The following is a 19054-nucleotide window of genomic DNA, read 5'->3' as shown; positions in this document are numbered from 1 at the left end:
CTTGCAGCAGGGGCCCCGCGGAGAGCCGCGAGGGCGACGTGTGCGACGCGAGGCGGAGGGGAAACTGTTCCAAGCGCGCTCGGGGCCTGGGAGCCCCTCGAGGCCCTGGAATGGCACCCCACCCAGGACGCTGCTTCGAGGACACAGCGGACCCTCCCGGCCTTCGCAGCGACCCTTCTGGCGTTCCCGTCTGACGCGGCTCCGGGCGAGGCCCAAGGGTGGTGCTGCCCCCTGGTGTCAGCTGCCGGGTCTCAGGACGCGGACCCGCAGCCTCTTCTCAACCCTCCGTCCTGGTCGCGCTTTTGAGTGAGAAGCGGAAAGAAGCAAAAGGACTCCTGCTCTTCGAATTTTAGAGGCGCTGTTAGCCCAAAGCGCCCTCGCATAACACATTCTCCACAGGAGATTGTATTTGAGCTGAGAGAAGGGTTTCCCTTTTCCCCACCGAGTTCCCGGACTGCCCCTTCCCCCCTCCTGCAGGCCAGGCGCAGGGAAGCTGCGGCCCCTCTCCCGGCGCAGGGGCAGGGACAGGGCTTCAGTTCCAGAATTCAGAGTGGCACAGTTGCAGCTCCCGCCCTGGAAGAGGCAAACACGGGTCTCTTTCCTTGCAGAAGTGCCGGCCCACGGAGGCCGGGGATACTTTCACTTTCGCCTCCTCCTCATCCTTACTCCACCAGGTCACCCTGGTGTCCCTGCTGAGTTGGGGCCAGCGCCATACCCCGCTCCTCCCCCCCCCCCCAGCCCCCCGCAGTACTCAAAGTGGGCACCCTGCTCAGCAAGGGCGTTGAGGGACCCCGAAGGCTTAAGTAGAAGAAGGAGACTGAGATCGGTGAGGATGGGTCTGATGTACAGACGCAGGGGCGGGTTAAGGGAGTGACCTCCCATTCCCCTCCCCTTTTGTCTTCCTCCCCCCTCCTACTGGCATTTGGGGCTGAAGACAAGAGCTGGCTGCGGGGGGGCTGGGGGTGGGGACGATGACGCCCGGGCGAGCTCACAGAATGGGGGGTGATGGGCGGGTAGATGTCCTTGTAGGAATGGGGGGGGGGGGGGGTGAGGATGGGTCTCATGGAGACAAACAGTGGAAACCCCAGAGACCCCCAGCCAAGTCCATTATTATACAATGGGAAACTGAGGCAGTAAAGGGAATAGCTTGTTGACTCACACTGCAAAAAGGGATTTGGATTATTTACAAGGAAGAACTTTGAAGGTGGACTGCCAGTCGAGTCTACAGCCCTGGTTTAGGGAGGATGTGTTTCTCTTTGAAGTTCAGGAGGCAGAGAGATGGGAAAGGTTTCTGGGGTCCATGGTAGTTGGGTGGTGATGGCCAGGCTTCTCCTTGGAAAAGAGAAAGGGGGCAGAGAACCCCATTCTCCCATCCAGCCCAGAGGCGCTGAAAGGGGGCGCCTTTCAACTATGAACCTCTCCTCTGAGCCCCCAGGAGAGGTGGGGACCCGCCCTCCCCCTGTCCCACCCACGGGTGCCCCAGAAAGTGTCAGCCGTGCAGGTTCCCTGCTGCGCTTCGCCTGGCTGCGGTGTCACGGCCCGCGGCTCGAGCGGCTGCGAGCGGCCGGCAGAGGGAGCCCGACCCCCCGCCCGGGACCGGCTCGCGCAGGGAGCGGGGGGCTACAGGCAGCGCGGCGCCTCGAGGCCAAGCCCGCGCCCCGCGCCGGCGCCGCCCGGCCTCGCGGCCCCGCCCGTGGCCCCCGCCCCGCCGCCGCCCCGGGCGCAGCTGCCGCGGAGCGGGAGGCGCCCACCCCCGGGCCGCCTCTCCAGTGGTTCCCTACGCGCCAGCGGCCCCCGACCCCCACTGTCCACCCCCACCTCTCGCGGCCCACAGAGCGCACTGCGCCGTTCACTTCGCATTCCAGCGTTTTATTGTTTTCTCGCGTTTTTGTCGTTTCGTTCTCGCTCCGTAGCGAAAAGTGAAAACCTGAGGTGGAGCACGCGGGCCCGGCGAGGAAAGCCCGCGCGGAGGGGCCGAGGGGCCGGTGGGTTGGGGGCTCCTCCGGCGCGCGGGGCCGTCTCCCCACATCCAAGGACACCCCGCGCCCCAGCCCTGTACAATATAGATGCTCATGTAAAATGAAAAAAAAATTTAAATGCTATGAGTTAATCTCTAAATATTATGTACACAGCAATGTACACCTCTGAATAAATTAATACCAATTTGCATATTCTGGGACCCTTAAAGCTTATTTACACAAATTACCATTTATTTCATAAATATCTTTTTTCCCCTGGGGTCTCAAGGCAGAAGTGCCACTCCCTCCATTGACCCAAGAGTGGGAGGGGCGCCTGTCACTTGGAAGAGGAAGAAGTGGAGCGACTAAAAGTCCTAGCTGACATGAGTCTTCACAGACCCCAGCCGCGCCCCCCTCACTCCCTGCAGGGACGAGGCCAGGGGCTCCCAGGCTCCATCCTCAGCTCCCACCCCTGGGCCCTGGCCCTGCCGGTTCCCGAGGGGACCTGCTGGGCCCACAGTGCTGGGAGACCCGGAGAGGCCCTCGGCGGACGCCTCCTTGACGTGGGAGCTGATCTAGACCTAGTCCAGGGGCTCCAAAGCAACTACGCTCTCGGGGCCGGATTCCATGTTGAGGGCCCGGGAAGTATCCCAGGCCATGGCTGACGGGATGGGGCACTATTCCTTCTGCTGCAGCCGCTTTTGCGCCTTTATTTAAATAAATACCCATTCTGTGCAGTACACTTCCCAAGCAGCAGGAGCGGGCAGCCCGGGAGACCTGCGTGGCAGTGGAGCACCTGGGCGGCCCCTCATTTGGGCGACTCCCGGCCAGGGGAGAGGGCTCGTTGGCTCTCCAGCCCACTCACCAGTCTCTGGATGCTCTGCAGTTCACTGGCCACCTCCTTGGCTGAGCCACTGGGCGACAGGGCAGTGCGAGGCAGGCCCCCCACTTTGCGGAGAGCCAGCTCGGGCAGGGGGCTGGGCTCCCGGCTATTGCCGCCAGTAGCCTTGGAGCCCTCGGCCGCCAGCCCGGTGGTGAGGAGGCTAGTGCTGGGTGGGATGCTGACTGGGATCTGGTAGGGGCTGAAGCGCAGGCGAGGCCGGGCACTGCCCAGGAAGGGGCTCCGGGACAGGGAGCCCGCGGCGGCAGCAGCTGCAGCTGCAGCACTGGTGGCTGGCAAAGCAGAGGCTGCTGCAGCAGCAGCTGCCATGTAAGTGTAGGGATAGGGGAAGAGGCCTCCGAAAGTGGGCATCGGGATTCCCTGGAGGAAAGAGAACAAAACAAGGGTTAAGATCCTGCCTGAGGGATTTCCCTGAGGGTGGACTAAGTGCTAAGGGATGATGCTACAGCACCTGGACAAAAGACCAGCGCTTCAGTGCTGTAGGCCCAGGCAGCACCACTTGCCTTGAGCCAGGGTGCCTCCCTGCCACCCAGTTACAAGGGGAGCTCAGGCAGGCTGCGGTGCTGAGGCCTGGGGCCCTCGAACCCTGTGCTGGGTATTATAGTAGGGGGACAGGGAAGGACAGCTGAGAGGGCTGAGCTAGTGTGGGCAAACCTGAGAGGGAGGGAAAACAGGGCAGACATAGGGCCAGCTGGCAAGCAGGTAGCTTTGGCTGTCTTCAGAGGTTCTGCTCACTTAAAACCATCTCCTCCTCACCCCTCCTATCTGTCAGTGCCCCAAAGGGCTGAGAAGTCACAAGCTGGGGGGAGGAGCTTTGTAAATTCTCCTGCTGCTTGCCCACCTGGTCAGGGAACTCTCGCCTGGCCAGTAGCAGGGTACTGATGTCAAACAGTTCTAGACTGACCTGGATGTTCTACAAAGATTTCCTGATGGCATCTCAGTGGCAGCTGAGGAGGAAATGCAAAGCCTTTGCCTGTGGAGAGCACAGTGGCCAGGAAACCCTGGGCAAATGCCACCTGAGTCCATGAGGACTAGCTGAACTTTAAGATAATGGCTCACACCCCCGAGTGTGTGTGTACAGAGGGGCGAGGGGGAACAAGAGGTCAACAGTGCTGGGTTTCCAGGAAGCCTCAGTCTTGGCTCAGGCAGGGAGAAGGAAAGAAGTCGTTTAGGCAAGAGAAAATGTCCTTTCTGAGAGGGTCAGGCCTTACTGAACATTTCAGAGCTGACGTCTCAGGTCAGGAGGAAGCAAGTGGCTTTGGATTTCCCAGGATTTGGCTCTACCTGAGAGCCAGGGGTCGACTGCACTGGTCTGGGAACACCAACTGATGTTTCAATGCTTCCAAAGTGCTGAACACTCTCACCCTTGCCTTGCACCTACTGACAAAGCTGTGTCTAGAAGCCATGATCTCTGTGATGCCAACCGTCATCACCAGAGTCTGGGGAGGAGCCAAGACACACAGAGACAAGGATGCAGATGAAACCTCCAGGACCTGAACTCCATTCCCTGAGGCTCCCCCACCAGCCCCAGCACGCAGATATGTGAGGTTGGTGCCTCCAGCACTCCACACACCTCCAAACAGCTCTGTTTAAAATTCATTTCAGAACCACCCCTCTTCCCGCCTGCACTTTAAAAATATTTGCTTCTTAACCAAAGGAGACTTCTCAGACCCGAATTCCTATTTTTCCTACCCTGAGATAAGATCTCAAGGGTTCAATTTGCCAGAAACCTCAGAGGGAAGAAAATGAATGAAGAGATTCCAAATCTTTCCACAGGGAATATTCCACCCAAGCAACCAAAGAGGCCATTCTCCCCATCGGATCTCCTTATTTTACCGCTGGCCACATTTTTCATAAGCTCTCCCCTGGGAGCTCACAGTTTCAATCAACCCTGACCTGGGGAGCTGAGCCCCCCCTTCCCTGGGATGTGGCTAGAAGAGCAGGGGGACCAAAGGTGGAAGAAGGGCCAGCCTGTCCTATGTCAGGGCACAGGACTTCCTAGAGGGTTTGAAAGGTGCCAGAGGTGCTGGGAGGTGGGGAAATTTGTAGTCAATTGTCCAGAAAATAAAGCAAAACTTCCTTTTCTCTTTGTCCAGCCACCTTGGCCTTTGAAGGACTGAGACTGAGCTGGGGGTTTCTGTTCCTAAGAAAAATGCCCTGAGGCTAACAGAGTGGGTTGCGCATAAGCCAGGGGCAGCCCTAATCTGTCTGAGCAGGAAGTCTTGGTGGTTGTCCTATATGCTCCATGGTGGGCATACAGGAGAAGAGACTGAGGCCCAGCGAGGGTCAAGGATTTGCCCAAGGTCACCAGGGAGTCAGGAGTGCCCTGGCCAGGTCCTAGACCTGCAGTCCTAGCTTCTGAGAGCTCAGGTGTTGGGGAGTGTCAGTGGGACCTCCCGGGGCCTGAGTTATCCAAACTGGAGGTTCCCCGGGCCTGTAGAATGCTCAAGTTTTCTGCCCATCTCAGTTTCCCAGCTAACTCTTCCTCCTTCCACCGTGCCACTGCCACACCACAGGCCTTACCTGAGATGCCAGCATATGCTGGGAGAAGTGGAACGGGAAGGGTGCTGCAGTGCCTGCTGGGCCGGCTGCGGGGCCCAGCCCGCCTGTGTCCAGCCCGGTGGTGGTCCCAGGTCCGCCGCCTCCACCACTGCCGCCGCCGCCGGCCACCGAGGCCAGCAGGTGGCCCATGCCCATGGCGGAGAAGGCACCGGGGCCCATGGCGAACTGTCCCGGGTGCAGGAAGAGCGGATGGCCGGCCCCCAGAGGCCCAAAGAACTGCTGCCCGTGCAGGTGGCCCGAGAAGGCCAGCCCCGGCAGGTGTCCGGCACCTAGGGGGGACGCGCTGTCCGTCTGCACCATCAGCGGCGCCAGGCCCGGCTCCTTGCCCTCGCCTGCTTCCTTGCGCCCCTCGTCCTTCCGCCGCGCCTCGGAGCGCTCCTTCTCTAGGCCCCGCAGGCCGAACAGGCTGTCCCCGCCGCCTCCGGCCGGCTCCTTGCTCCTCTCCGGGCTACGCCGCTCCCGGGCGCGCTCAGGTTCGTTCAAGCGAGGGGGACTGGTGCCGTCCAGGCCCGGGCTGCGGCCTAAGGCCGCCGCGATGCGCTCCTCGCCCAGCCGCTCCGGCTCCGGGTCGCTGTCCGCGGCGCATGACTTCTCCTCGGCTGAGGGCAGAGAAGATGGGTCGTGCGTCACACGGGCCCGGGCGGCGGTAGACGCCAATCCCTCTCCAGGGCCGGGTCGGGGAGACTTGGGAAGGCTGCTCTTGGGGAAGCAAAAGCTTCTAGGTCTGCATCAGCCGGGGACAACTGCAAGACCACTTATTTACAGTGGAAGAAATTGAGTCCTGGAGTTCGGGAAGCCTCACCGTCGCGGCTTCACACAGCGCGCAAGGGGCCAAGCTCCGCGTGCAGCCGGAACTTCTGGTTCCCTGAGGTGCCCTCACCGGCAGGATGGCCCTGCCTGACGCTTCCCCCACGCTTTAAGATTAGCAGGCTTCTTAGCCAAGGACCACCTGTGCCCCGAGGAGTCCCTTCCTTGTCCCCCCACCCCTCGAGGTCTGGCCGCCAGACCCTCACCTCGGGCCCGGTGCAGGCGCAGGGGACTGGGCGCTGCTCCCGGAGAGGGTGGCGGCTCCCGCGCTGGGGGAGGGTCGCAGGATGAGGCGTCCGACTCCGCGCCGTCGCGCTCGGGCTTGCAGTGCTCCTCGTACAAACGCAGAGACGGCAGCGTCAGCTGCTTCCTGGGAACAAGCGGAGGGAGGCAGTCGGCGCGGGGTGCACCTCACCCCTCGCGTCCTGCTTTCCCGGGCGTGCACCCCCTGCAGGGCGGCCCCTTGCACCCCTCACCTTTTCTCCCGCCGGCCGTTCCCGGTGTCCCGGAAGCCCTTGGCGAACGGGTTGTTGTCGATCTTCAGCTGCGTGATCTGCGGGAGCGAGGGGGCCGCGCCAGGTCAGTTTGTGGCTTTTCCAGCCAAACTGCCCTCAGCGGCTCCCGGCTCCAGCGGGACGCCGAGGGGCGCGGACGCGGTAAACGCACGCCCCAGCCGCAAGGCCAGGTAAGGCCGGCGGGCGGGCCTTGAAGAAAGGGACCGGGTCCTTCCTTCTCCAAAACGATTTATTCGAGAAAAATCCCTTAGTACACACACACAGCCCAGGGCTGTGCGCACAGAGTTGGAATAGGCCCAAGCATGCTCACGGTGCGTGGGGTCACACGGGTCAAAAGGACCCCGCACCTGAGCGGGCCTCACACGGACAGCAGAGCTGGCGCAGGCGCGCAGGTATACACAGAGACAAATCAACACACGCATGACCCCGGGCACACTCAGGAACACACGGACAGAACGAACAGTCGTCCACAGACACCAAACGAATCACACGTCTCCACAGCGTCCAGGCGCCCCCAAAGGCAAGCATAACCATTCGCAAACACTGGCTCATAGGGGCAGGAAGAACGACCCGCGCGAGACCGCTCTCTCTCATTCAGCCCAAGGAATGAAGACCACTCACGGGCACTGGTCTGGTGGGGGGCGGGGGGCGCTGGTGCTTTACCCTCCCAGAACTCAGGTGTAGAAAGACAGCAAGCAGAAAAGCCCTTTAACCTGGAGAAAGGTCTCTAAGCACCTCTCAACGCGTCTGGGGCCTGGGCTGACCCAGCGCAGCAGCCGCGGATTCTTGGAAGTGGGATGGGGTTGGGTTGTGTCACCTGTCCCCCCCCCTCCGGCGCCCTGGAGAGTGGGCTCCAGGTCCCTAGCGGTGAAAGAACTTGGACAGATTGTCCCGGTGCCCTTTCTTCATTTAAATCCCCATCCCGGAGCCAAGAAATAAACGAATAAAATGTAAAAGGATCAAAGCGGCCCCAGCCTCTGCTAATTGCTAAGTAAACATCTCCACCCGAGCAAGCGCCCAGGGGTTCGCGGGCCCCGGGGAGCCGGTGCGTACGTGTCGTGGGTTTAGGAGAGGGTCTGGGAGATTGCGTGGGTGCTGAGCCTACGGGGTGCTTGCTGGTTCCCCGCAGTTCCGGCCGTGAGGGCTCGGGGCGGGTGTCGGAGCTGCGGGCGAGCATGGAGAGTTGGAGCCCGGCTCTCCGCGGAGCTGCAGCCGCCGCCCGCCGCACGCACCTTGTCGTTCTGGTAGGCGGTGACGGCGATGAAGTCGGTCTCCGGGAACACGTAGGTGCGGAAGGTGCTGTAGGGCAGCTTCAGGATGTCGTTGGCTCGCACGATGTGGAAGCGGGGCTGGTACTTGTGCATGGAGTTCAGGATGGTCTGCGGGGAGGGCGCGGTCAGTCGGCAGCCCCCGCCTTTGGCCCCAGCATTTCTGTTCTCTGGGGACCCGACCTCTCCCTCTCTCTCATGATTCTACGTTTTTCACCCTCTGTCTTTGCTGTTTTCCCCGTCTTCTCTGTTCTTTTTCTCATCTGTCTTTTTTTTAAATAACTGGGTTTTCTTTCTCACAGCTCCTCTTTTTTTGTCTCCATTTAAAATTTTTCTCCGGTTGAAAACAGAAACAAACAAATAAAACCCTAGAACTCCACTCCTAACCCTGCTCTACTCCTGGTAACGCTAAACCCGTAGTAACTCCAGGGAACGAGGATCCTGAGGCCTTCCGGGAGGCTGCCCTAGTGTGCGCCTTCAGCAAGGGGGAAATATTTGGCTCCATGAATTTCTCCCCACCCCATTTGCTGGGGCCTCTGCTGGGGATGCAGGGCAGAAATGGGAGAAACCTCAAACTTCCTCCTTCCTCCGTCTGGGGGAGGACAGAAAGGTGGACCTCAGGGCGGCTCTGGAGGGGGCTGGTTAAATTTTTAAATCCTCTTGGAGAAAGGCAGGGATGTGAGTCTTGGAGAAAGGTGAGGGACAAGTCGAGGCTCTGGGCATGTCCTCCAAGCTACAGGTCAAGAGAGAGTGACCTTCTGGGCGCAGGCGCTGTACCACCCAGGTCTCCACCTGCCTCCTGCCTGGCCCTAAGCACAGGTCTTCGCAGATCCCAGCTGAGTTCATGGGCAGCCGGGCACTTGTCAGCCACCCACGCTGCTCTTCCCCAGCCTCTGGACCGAACCCCTCCCTACCCTGGCCCAGTCAGTGTAGGCCACGGGGTGGTGACCTGGGCAGGGACACTCTGGGGCCTTAGCCACCACTACCAGTCTGGGAATCCTGCTTCCTAAATCCCTGTGAGGCTGCAGAGCCAGGTGTGCAGTCTCCGACCCCCTCCCCTGCCCAGCACTCACAAAGCCGTGCTTGTCAGAGATGTTGTTGGTCAGCTTCAGTTTGTGGAAGGCCACGGGCTTGGCCATCCACTGCTCGCCTGTGGCGGGGCTGTCGGGGTGGATGTACATGCGTTTGGGCATCTCAGGGTCGGCCTTGCCCGCCACCATCCAGCGGGAATTATGGAACTTATAGCGGCAGTCATCAGCGGCCACAATGTCCATCAGCAGGATGTACTTGGCCTTCTTGTCCAGGCCGCTGACCCGCACCTTGAAGGGGGGAAACATCCGCCTGCGAGCGAGGGAAGGAGGGAGATGCTATTGGGACCTGGCTCCTCTATACTGGGAGACCTCTCTGCCCAGTAATACCCCCCTCCCCGTTGCCTGGTGGTCCTTTATCTGTGTGTCCCTGTTGTCTCTGCTCTTTTCCCTTATCACTGCCTGAGAGACCCCACCTCTGATTGTTACTCCTAGGAGATCCCATTTTGGCCCATCAGCCCAATGCTCAAATCTGGGGATCCCTCTTCTCCTGAACTGAGACGGAAGCCGAGGCCCAGGAAGGAAATCCAGGCCCTCTAGAAGCACATCCCCTTCTATCTCCTGAATCTTCCCAAAATTCGTTCAGGGGAAAAATCCACTTTGAGAGAGAAGCTCATAGAAATAAATTGGGATAGTGTTTGGGACCCCCACCCTGCAGTTCGGGGGAAGAGGGTGGGCCTGAGGCCTGGATTCTCCGAGGCTGAGCGGAAGGGTGGAGGGGCTGGGGGCTGTGCCTTTCTTCTTGAAGGCCTGGGGAGGCCGATGCGTCCCGGGCTGCTTGCTCCTCGGCCGGGACAAGGTTCCCGGCCGGGTCAGGCAGCGGGCTCGGCAGGCCTTGGGGCTCGCTGGTGGAAACCGGCCGGCCGGGCCAGACCAGGCCTGCCGGGGCGCCGCTCCCACCCTGAGTCTCAGGGTCGGAGCAGAGAGTTCAGGAGACGCTTCACCTCCCCGGAGCACAGAGCCGGATCGTGCGAGAGGCCATCGGGCTGAGGGACACTGGCCGAAACCGCCGAGACCCGCCAGGTCCGAGCCGCGGGGCCTCCTCGGCTGTAGGACTCAGAACGGTTGGGACTGTTCTTCAGAAGCATGTTTTCGTTTTATTTCATTCGTGTGTGTATGTGTGTTTCAATGTTTTAGCTTTAAAAAAATTCTCTCCGGTGCCAAAAGAGAAAAGTAAACTTGGGTGTTGGGGAGCGCAGCGTGGCTCGGGCGTCAGCGCCGGGAGCCTCGGCTGGCGGGCTCGGCCCTGGTCGGTGAGGTCGGGTTCCCCAGCCCGCCCGCCCGCGCGCCCGCGCGCCCGCCCTACCTCCCGGACTTGGTGATGACCATCTCGGTGCCCAGCTTGTGGAACTGGTCCCACAACTCCTTGGCCTCCAGCGTCACCTTGGGGTCGTCCTCTACCTCATCCTCGGGCTCCAGGCTCTTGAGCGAACGCAGATGTGCGGCAGGCGGGTGCGGGCCGAGAGCCGAGACGTGCAGCCCCGCCTCGGCCGCCGCTGCCGCCGCCGCCGCCGCCGCTGCCGCCGCGCCCGCCAGGCCCGGGTCGGGCAGCGGCTTGGCCAGCGCGCCCGGCGGCAGCGCGAGTGCCGGGAAGAAAGAGGGCTGCGCCGCAGCCAGGAAAGCGGACATGGGGAAGTCGGCGGGCCGCGGCGCGTGGAACGGGTGGTAAGCCATGGCGCTGGCCGCCAGCGCCGGCTCTTTCATCGGGACATCCGGCCCTGGCGCCTGGGGGCCGGGGCCGGGGGCGCGCGGCTCGGACCCCCGGCCCGGGCGGCGGCGCGCGCGGAGGAAGGGCGACCCGGGCGGCAGGCGCGGCGGAGGTTCCTCCTAGTTGCGGGTCCGGCACACAGCTAGGGGCGCGGGGCTCTGGGCGTGGGGGCGACCGCGGACTCCGCACCGGGCTGGGCTGGACTGGCCAGCTCCGGCGCCGGGGTCCACGCGCGACTGGTTAGATCTTGTCGTGATCTCTGGAAAACTGTGACTATCTCACATGTCCTGCCCTGCTCGGATCCCCTGCGCTAACGAGCCAGGCCCCCCTTGATTGCTGATTTTACGCTTTTTGGACCAATTGTGGGTCTCCGGGGGCGGGGTTTTGACAGCTCAGGCCAAGCTCTGGTCGGGAGGGGGCCCTGGGAGAAGGTGTCGGAAGCCTCAGCAGTAAGAAAACATGTCAACAGAATAAAATATTAACCAATGACGGGCCGGCGGGCCCCGAGACCCCTCCCCCTGACCCGGCCCCCACCCCGCCGACAGCGCCCGCAGCTGCCTGCTCAGGGCCCGGGAAGCGCTGCGCGCCGACCCGACCCGCCGAAAGGGACTGAGGCGGGGGCGCCCGGCTCCCAGGCCCTTCGGGAAGGACCCCCAGCCGCACGCCGCCCCCAAGTGCAAAGCATTGACAAGGCCCGGAGAGGAGAGGGGGCGCCCTCTTTCTCCTACGTCTCCGCAGCCGGGCAGCTCCGGCCCACGCCCCAGCCCGGCCTCCGACCCCGCGCCACCCGCGGCCCCTGCGCTCGGGCGGGAGGCTGCGGGCGCTGGAGAGCTAGGCCGGTGGGAGGGCGAGTCGGGAGGCGCGGGCGGCCGAGGTCCCGGAGCGGAACCCAGGTGGCCGGAGCCGGTGAGTGGAGCCTTGGCTGAGCCCTGCGGGGGCAAGAGCGGGCGGGAGAGGGACGCAGCCTTCCGCTGGGGAAACGCGGGAATCCTCTAGCGCCTTTCCTCGTAAGAATACTCAGGAGGAACCTGGAGTCCCAGCAGTCCCCGGCCCAGCACTGAGTCCCCGGCCCAGCACTGAGCTTCTCTCGGCGGCCCGAAGCGCGGGTCCACAAGGCTAGGAAGGTGGGAGCACATTCTGCTGAGCACAGGGAGGCGCCAGCTGTTCCCGACCCCCGGATTCTTGCTCTGCGAACAAGCGAATTTTCGCCGCATCCGGTACGGGATCTTCCCTCAGCGCCCCTCCACTTTCCTAGAGTTTGTTTCTGGCACACGCATGTGTCTCCCAGGGAGAAGTAACGCGTAGGCGTGCGGGGTCCAGGTGTCTGTGCTCACCTGTGGTTGAAATCCGCCCCCCTAACTCTCCGCGAGCACGGTCTTCGTCCAGCGGCAGCCCTGGTATTTTGGCGCGTTCGTGTGTGTGTGCGCGTGATTCGCGCCCAGCGTGGCCCCCTCCTGCACAGTGGGAGCCGCAACTAAGGGTGAACGTCCTGGGAGGGGAGCAGCCACACACCTGCCTCGAATCAAGCTCGGGCGCGGACACACGGGCTGGTGCCAGGCCTCAAAGGACAAGAAAACGGACCATGAACAAGCACAGGTGACATGCCCGCCCGCACAACGAATACAAATGCGGGTGAGTTCGGCTGGCGCGGGCGCTGTGCCTGCCTAGTGTGAGCGCACAGCCCACGTCCCGCAGTGGTCGCAGGCAGCCTGCCCGCCCGCTGCGCACGGGTGATCGCCGGGCACCTTGCTGCGCACTCGATCCTGGAGTGTAAAGGCCCGGGTCACCCTCGGCGGTGCGGGTTTGGGACCGGATGGAGCAGTTCGACCTCTGAGACCCCAACGCTCTTGCAACTCCCCCTACACGGCGCTCAAGTGGGCGCCGCCTCCACGGGATTTTCTTCGCAACCTCGCTCCTGTCTGGGTCTCTCCATTCTTAATACCCTCCTCTCTGGTCATAACGAATCTTTTGCTCGGTACTGGGCAGTCTAAGCAGTCATGGCAGGGTTCGTTGCGGCTTTGCACTGGCAAAGTCCTGCCGGCTCCAAGTTTGATTGTGACTGTGGCCCTACAGGGAGGGACGTGTGTGCTCGTTCGCGCAGTCGGTGAGACGCCCAGATAAAAGCTAGAATAGCGCTTGGTAGCCGAGAAATCTGGTACCGGCCTGGGACTCCGTCAATGCCTCCCCAAGATCCTGTGTGTGTGTACACGTACTTGTGGCACTTGTAAATGTGTATACACCTAACTGTGTACATTTGGACATTTTCCTAAGGAGGTCCACACCTGATCAGGGGTCTGAGGTCCGGAGAGTTTGAAACACACTGGCCTGAGATTGTTCGCTTAATAAATCCAGCGGCGATGGCGCAGCGGCTACTTTTGGGTACCGCGATCTTGCCTGGCCACGGCCACGGAATCCTGCCCTTCCATGGCCTCGAGCTTTTTCCGGACGCCCCGCGCGGCTACTGGGTGGCCCCTGCAGGACCCCGTCGTCTACCTCGCCCCGTTGTACCGCAACCACCCCCAAACGGGTGCAGGCATCCGGAGATTCTGAATGAATCTGCTGGTCAAATTCTCCAGGGACTAATAATCTTAACTCATCGAAAACCCATGCTGACGAGGCCCAGGCAGTACACGAGGGAGGCGAGCGGCGTCCACCTCCCAGCCCCTCCACCCCCGCCCGGACCTAGACCCCCTTCCCACTTTCCCGGAACAGGCCCTCCCGGGGGTGGGGGGACGAGAGCTTGTCCCTTTAAGAGGCCCTGGGGGGCGCCTCGAGAGCCTCCCGGGGCTGGATGGGGGGAGGGAGGGCACGGGCGGGGGCGGTTGGCGCCAGGCGGCCGAGGCTCCACAACAAAGCTCCGGCCCTGTCACTTCGCATCGGCCGGACCACGCAGATGGGCGGGGGCGCGCGCTCAGCCGCCCCTCCCAGTCCGGGGCGTCGGGTGGGCACCGGCCTCGAGGACTCCTGCGGGCTGCGCGCGCTCCATCCCCTCCGGGCTTCCAGGGACCGCGGAGGCGGACAGGGACCGCCCGGGCTCGATGGGGCCGCCGTCCGAACCGGACGGAGGTGCCCGTCTGTCCTTTAGCCCCTTATCCTCCCGCGGGGTCAGGGGACACTGCCGGACCTTGCCCGAGGCCGCAGGAGTCCCTGCCGGTGTCGGGGTCTGTGTGAAAGGGCGTGGGTCCTCCCGCGCCCGCCTAAAGTGGATGGGAGAACGAGGCGGTGTGGCCGTGTGGCAGAGGGGACGCGTCCGAGGACTGGGGCGCTGGCTTGGGACTGGTACCAAGCGCGCGGCGGTATATGAGTGCAAGCCCGTGTGCCGGGACCGAGCTCGGGTGACGTGTGTGGCCCTGTGCGTGTGACCGGCTATGGGGTGCCGATGGGCGCGTCCGTTCCCGCCTTGGTGGGCCGCGTGTGAGGGGGCGAAGGCACTCCAGGCCTCCGCGACCCGACCCGCGCCTCGCGGAGCCTTGGCGCCAGCCAGCCCAGTTTAGCGGCTGGGTCCGGCTCCCCCGCGGTCCCGGGTCTTGTCGGGTTGGGGGCCGCGGCCTCGGTGACCCTGGCCCGCAGGGACCCAGGCTGTCCCGGCCACTTAGACAAATTGCGGCTGACAGGCGCGTAGCCTCTCTGGAGCCGCCGTCCGCCTGTCGCCTCACTCCCGCCCCAATTACCCCGCGCCGGGTCGGGCCAAGTGGCTGGGATGGGGCGGGGGGCGGCGGGAGAGCGGGCGGCGCGATCCCTTCCCGGCCGCGGCGTGGCCCCCGCCTTGGCGAGCACAGGCGGCGGGGTCACTTCCTCCGGGTAGGCCCCGGGAAGTGCTTCCGCAGCCACGGTCTGTGTGGCCCAGAACCCAGTCTTCCAGCTGATGGGAAGGCAAGGCCCAGCCCGGCCCTGGAGGGTGGGCGCTCTGGACCTGAAACCGAGGTCATGCGGCCGGGAACGAGGTCATGTCCCGCCGGACTTGAGGCAACTTCCTGAAAGTTTTGGGGATCCCATAGCACTGGAGCTTCAGGCAGTTTGCTGCAGTGGGGCCCAGGTTTAGCGGGTAGCAGCTATCTGCTTGATACCCAGGGGCCAAGGAAAGTGAGGCATGGGTCTGTGCAGCTGCGCGTGCGTGGGCTTAGGCGGGTTTGAGGTGGTGGGTGCGGAGACCTGGGGCCGCAGGAGCCCAAGGTCGGACTCACCCTCGAGAGAGGCGCGGGGCTGGTGCGCTCACCGAGCTCTGAGTTCGCTTTCAGAAACGCCGTTGCAGGGAAGGGGGCCGGGATTCCCTGGAGCTGCTTGGGGGCTGCGCACCACAGTGCGGGCTCCAGCCCTTTCTCTGCCCACTACGGAGCTATCTGGCCTGCCCTGTCAGCCCCCACGTCTCAGACCACTGTGATGTGCAAGTTTCCACCTTTGCATCCCTCAGCTTTGCTGCTTCTCCCAGCATGGGATGCTTCCCCTTTCTCCCACCTTACAGTTGAAGCCCAGAGACCACACAATTACTGGTGGCAGAGCTGGGATGGGATCCCCGGAGTAGAAAGAGAGCAAGACAGAATCACTTTTTAGAAAGTGGTGATGTTATTTGTGGTCAAGCTACTGCCCGTGCTCACACAACACTGCAATCCTGAGACTCCTCTCCCCAGGGATTCTGCCCTCCTGCTTGACTTCACTTTGAACACAAGACACACAGGCTGTCCTGCCATGTTCTCTTCCTTGCCCTAGAGTTTCCAGTTTTAGGTCTGTAGGAGGAGGGGTTGCCTTCCCAGTGTCACAGGGGCATGGGAGCAACTTCAGTCAGTCAGGGGCTGGCTGGAGCCTTGAAGGGGCCAAAGAGGTGGAGAGGGGAGTAGAATCAGAGTCCTGGACTATGTGGGGGCCCAGCATCAGAGTCCTGGACTATGTGGGGGCCCAGCACCTGGAGAGCAACTCAGATTCCGTCCCACTGCGAGGAGGCTGGGCTGGGAGGAAGCAAGGTGCAGGCGTGTCAGAAGACTAGCTATGTGACTTCATCACCTTGGGCAACGCCCTCCCTTCTTACCATCCACAAATGAGGAGGGCAAGGGATTCTAGTTTAGGGAGTCCCTGGTCTGTGAAAATAAAAAATCAGCAGAGAAACCATCTCTAATCCCAGACTGGCAGCTGCCTGTTCTGGCCTCTGCTTGCTTCCAGAAGAGCTGGAGTGTTTGATAGAGCTCTGTGCATCTGAGATTTGCCTGGGCACCACTGGGCCTTTTCTCAAATCAAGCCCAGACAGTACCCCCAGCTCCTATCTGCAGACCACGAAGAGAATTTTTCCCTCCAGGAAATTGAGATGGAGTCCATAGTAATCTGCCCATTCGTAGGTAGTTGCTGTGAGAATTAGGGAGGTCATGTGGCTTCAAGGTCACCTGATCAGGCCACCATTAGATTCACATTCTGAGGCCTCCTAGGTGATGCAATCATAGAGGGCTTCTGGGACTCCTGGAGGTGAGGTGGAGATTGCTCTGGGTAATGTCTGTGGAGGATAGAGGCTGGCTGCTCCAGGGCCAGTGAGCAGTAAGGTTCCCCTACCCTGCGGCCCAGCTCTCACTTCCAGCTGATTACAGGCTGTGGCAGGGTCCATACCACCCCCCCTCCCAGTCCCCCACCCCCTAATTAGCCAGGGGCCAGGCCCAAGGCCTCTCTGATAACCTGAGCTCCAGAGCCAGCCGCCATGGGGCCAGCTTATCTGGCCTCTCTTATCCTCTCCCTTCCCCCACATACTCAGAGTTGCCCTGGCTGCAAGCAGATGAATAACCAGATTGTCCTGCAAGCTCAGCCGGCAAGTCCAGCCCTACACCCACCACTTTCCCTGACTGGAGGAGGCCACAGCTGTTTTGCCCCCTAGAGGGAAAGGGTGGGGTCAGGCAGGACTCCTGACTCTAAGCTGCCAGCCACTTCCCTGCATGGCTGGAGAGAGCTCCTGGCAGCAAGGCCTTTGCCCATCCACGTGTCCTAGGTTGGGTTCAGAGGGGCTCACCCTTCTTAGAGCTTCTAGACCTATCCCCCAGGAGCCAGCCCATGGGCAGCATGCACAGGCAGCCTGGTGGCACCCTCCTTCCTATTTCCTTTTGACTGAAATACTGCTCTGGTTGGGGTGGGGCTGGGCCAGGTACACCAATGGCTCTAGTTCAGCTGAAATGAGGAAAAGCTGCTGATCCTCTAGCAGGACCAAATGGTTGTGCCCAGGCCACCTTTTGTTCCCAGCATGCAATACTCTGGCATGTGATTTCTTAACCCAGGCAGGAGTGACTGGCTTAGGCCACCCTATTGCAGGACCTCAGTGTGACTGAGGTCCTGACTTGCCCACTGTGCCAAGCTGATCTGATGGAGGTAACTGAAGATTACATCTCTTTTTCAGGAGCCTGGGATGGGATGGGGTATATGTGAAGGTGGCAGAGGCCCCAGGAGCTGCCCCAGCTCCAGATGGACTATTGGATGGAAAGGACTGCTTGTCTATGAATTCAACTCTTCTACACTGTTACATTAAACTTTACCAGAAACCACACCTGGCTCAGTGGGTTTCCTTCAATCATCTGAGGCCTCCTGGGGCCTCTGGGAAGTCTGGACCAGGGAAGGGGTGAAGGCAGCTGCATTAGTCGACTTCCTGCTCAACACATCTTTTTACTCCCCCTGTGCCTGTCTCCTTGTTGCCATTTGCTTTAGGTCTGGAATTGGGAGGAGAGGGGAACAAACAGGAAGTTCTCACCCAAGGTTCCAGCCGGATTTCCTGAGAGACCCCCCTTCACATGAACCCCTTTCTATCTTCTGTGTTTGAAAAGAGGTGCTCCAAAGATAAGGCCAGAGCCTTTGTCAAGCTCTCCTTCCCATAGCCACCCCATCAGTATGTCAATCACCTGAATGGCCTTGACTGCCACAGCCTGGGAGAGTCCACACCTGTGGTGCCCCTAGAACTTACTGGCTCTGTTGATAGGCAAGGAGGCCCATCCAAATACCAGAGGAAAAATTCTCCTTTCCATTCCTACCTCTCCACAGTCCCCCTCCCCCTGCCACAAATTAGGGGGAGTATTGGGAACGGGGGCACATGATCAGGCACACAGGACTGTTCTCGGACACTGGAGAGGACCCTGACCCAAGCAACTCAGGGATGGACACCAATTGCAGCGTGATTTATTGGACAAGACGTGCACTTTTTTGACAGGGCCTCAGTAACCATGGGTTCCTTCACTGAACAGTACAGGACCAGGGCAAAAGGGCTTAAAGATAAGAAAGACAAATTCTTCCCATGAGCGCACGGGAAAGAAGGGGAGGATTCTCCCTCCTTCCTCCTTCCCTAATACTCTGGGCCTTTGTTCACCTAATGTCAGGAGGGTGGTTGACCAAGGGAAGCTGGGGGCAGCATGTGTCACAGCCAGAAGTGGGCTGGGGCTGAGGTTGTCCCACTTAGGATCAAAATGCCCGGCTGGGCCATCCACCCTCTCCCTACCCAGGTCCCAAGATCTGGGCACTGTTCCAGGCTCCCTGTGGGTATGGTTAGAAAATACAAAAGCGGATCCAATGCAGGAAATCATGTGCAGAGGAGGGGGACTGAGCTTCTGCAGAGTCTCTTGAGGCCCCAGCTTCACTAACAGGTGTGGCAGAGGTCAGAGTGTGCCGAGATGCTTTGGAGAAGGGTCTCCTCTCGATCCAGGTAGGGTGGATGGCTGTTGTCGCTAAGCTTGGGGAGGGTGATTGATGAGAGAGGAGTAGAGGCTGAAGGGGAGGACTGGAGGGGGGCATCTCCCCACTCCCTCCAGCAGACGAGTGGGCTGGCCAGTCAGAAGCAGGTTGCTGGTACCTATGGGAAGCCAGTAGGGAAGAGGCTGAGAGGCTGGCTCTCATTGGTGGGGAGCGGAGAACGGTAGCCATCAAAGTTTCTTGGGATGCTGCCGCTGGTAGAACCTGAGCTGTTACTCAGAGTCTCGATGCTTCCCTCTCGCTGAAGTTCTGCAAGACAGAGGAGAGGGCCAGGCCTTGTCAGTGTGGGGCCTGAGGGACGGGGACACACCCTGGCCAGGCTACCTGCCTTGAGGCACCAACCTGATGTACTTCCGTCTGTGGTGGGATGGGGCAGAACCCCCCCTGCTCTCCAGGCAGGCCAGGAGGCAGCTCAGGTCACGGGGAGGCTCAGCCGGGGGAGGGAGAAGCTCCCTTGGCTAACAGGCTCCAGTTCTAGATGACAGTCTCCCTTGCTGTGGGGACTCCTTTAGGCCAGAAATATGGCTGCCCTGCTGCTTCACCTGG

General features: G+C 61.3%; 2 protein-coding genes and 1 long non-coding RNA gene across 14 annotated transcripts in view; 1 reads left to right on the top strand and 2 right to left on the bottom strand.

Moving 5' to 3' along the window:
- Window positions 1–1848: 1848 nt before the first annotated feature.
- On the bottom strand, window positions 1849–11245 carry TBX2 (T-box transcription factor 2). Its single transcript, XM_058283874.2, has 7 exons — window positions 10406–11245; window positions 9085–9352; window positions 7976–8122; window positions 6705–6781; window positions 6435–6598; window positions 5383–6020; window positions 1849–3219 (listed from the first exon to the last, which is right to left on the bottom strand). The coding sequence occupies exons 1-7, from the start codon at window positions 10801–10803 to the stop codon at window positions 2767–2769; spliced, it is 2145 nt and encodes a 714-aa protein (XP_058139857.1). The 5' UTR covers window positions 10804–11245; the 3' UTR covers window positions 1849–2766.
- A 119-nt stretch (window positions 11246–11364) lies between these two features.
- The window catches only part of LOC139437147 (uncharacterized), a 37566-nt gene continuing 29876 nt past the window's right edge, over window positions 11365–19054 (top strand). The window contains exon 1 of the long non-coding RNA XR_011646845.1: window positions 11365–12439. This is a non-coding gene — a long non-coding RNA (uncharacterized lncRNA). The remainder of the gene's footprint in view (window positions 12440–19054) is intronic.
- The window catches only part of BCAS3 (BCAS3 microtubule associated cell migration factor), a 586860-nt gene continuing 585725 nt past the window's right edge, over window positions 17920–19054 (bottom strand). For all 12 annotated transcript variants that reach the window (XM_071210528.1, XM_071210535.1, XM_071210533.1 and 9 more), the window contains one exon: window positions 17920–18757. In XM_071210528.1, coding sequence (XP_071066629.1) covers window positions 18721–18757 — 37 coding nt within the window. In that variant the 3' untranslated portion in view covers window positions 17920–18720. The remainder of the gene's footprint in view (window positions 18758–19054) is intronic.

Source organism: Dasypus novemcinctus, chromosome 21, assembly GCF_030445035.2.
Source record: "Dasypus novemcinctus isolate mDasNov1 chromosome 21, mDasNov1.1.hap2, whole genome shotgun sequence".
Lineage (NCBI taxonomy): Eukaryota > Metazoa > Chordata > Mammalia > Cingulata > Dasypodidae > Dasypus > Dasypus novemcinctus.
Note: the sequence above shows the minus strand (reverse complement) of the source record. Positions and strands in the feature narration are given on the sequence as shown.

Coding starts and splice junctions, on each gene's coding strand:
- TBX2 (XM_058283874.2), bottom strand. CDS start 10,803: ATGAAAGAGCCGGCGCTGGCGGCCAGCGCCATGGCTTACCACCCGTTC. Junction 8,123..9,084: donor TCTCTGACAAGCACGGCTTT/GTGAGTGCTGGG, acceptor CCCTCCCCGCAG/ACCATCCTGAACTCCATGCA. Junction 3,220..5,382: donor AGCATATGCTGGCATCTCAG/GTAAGGCCTGTG, acceptor TCTTTCCTCCAG/GGAATCCCGATGCCCACTTT.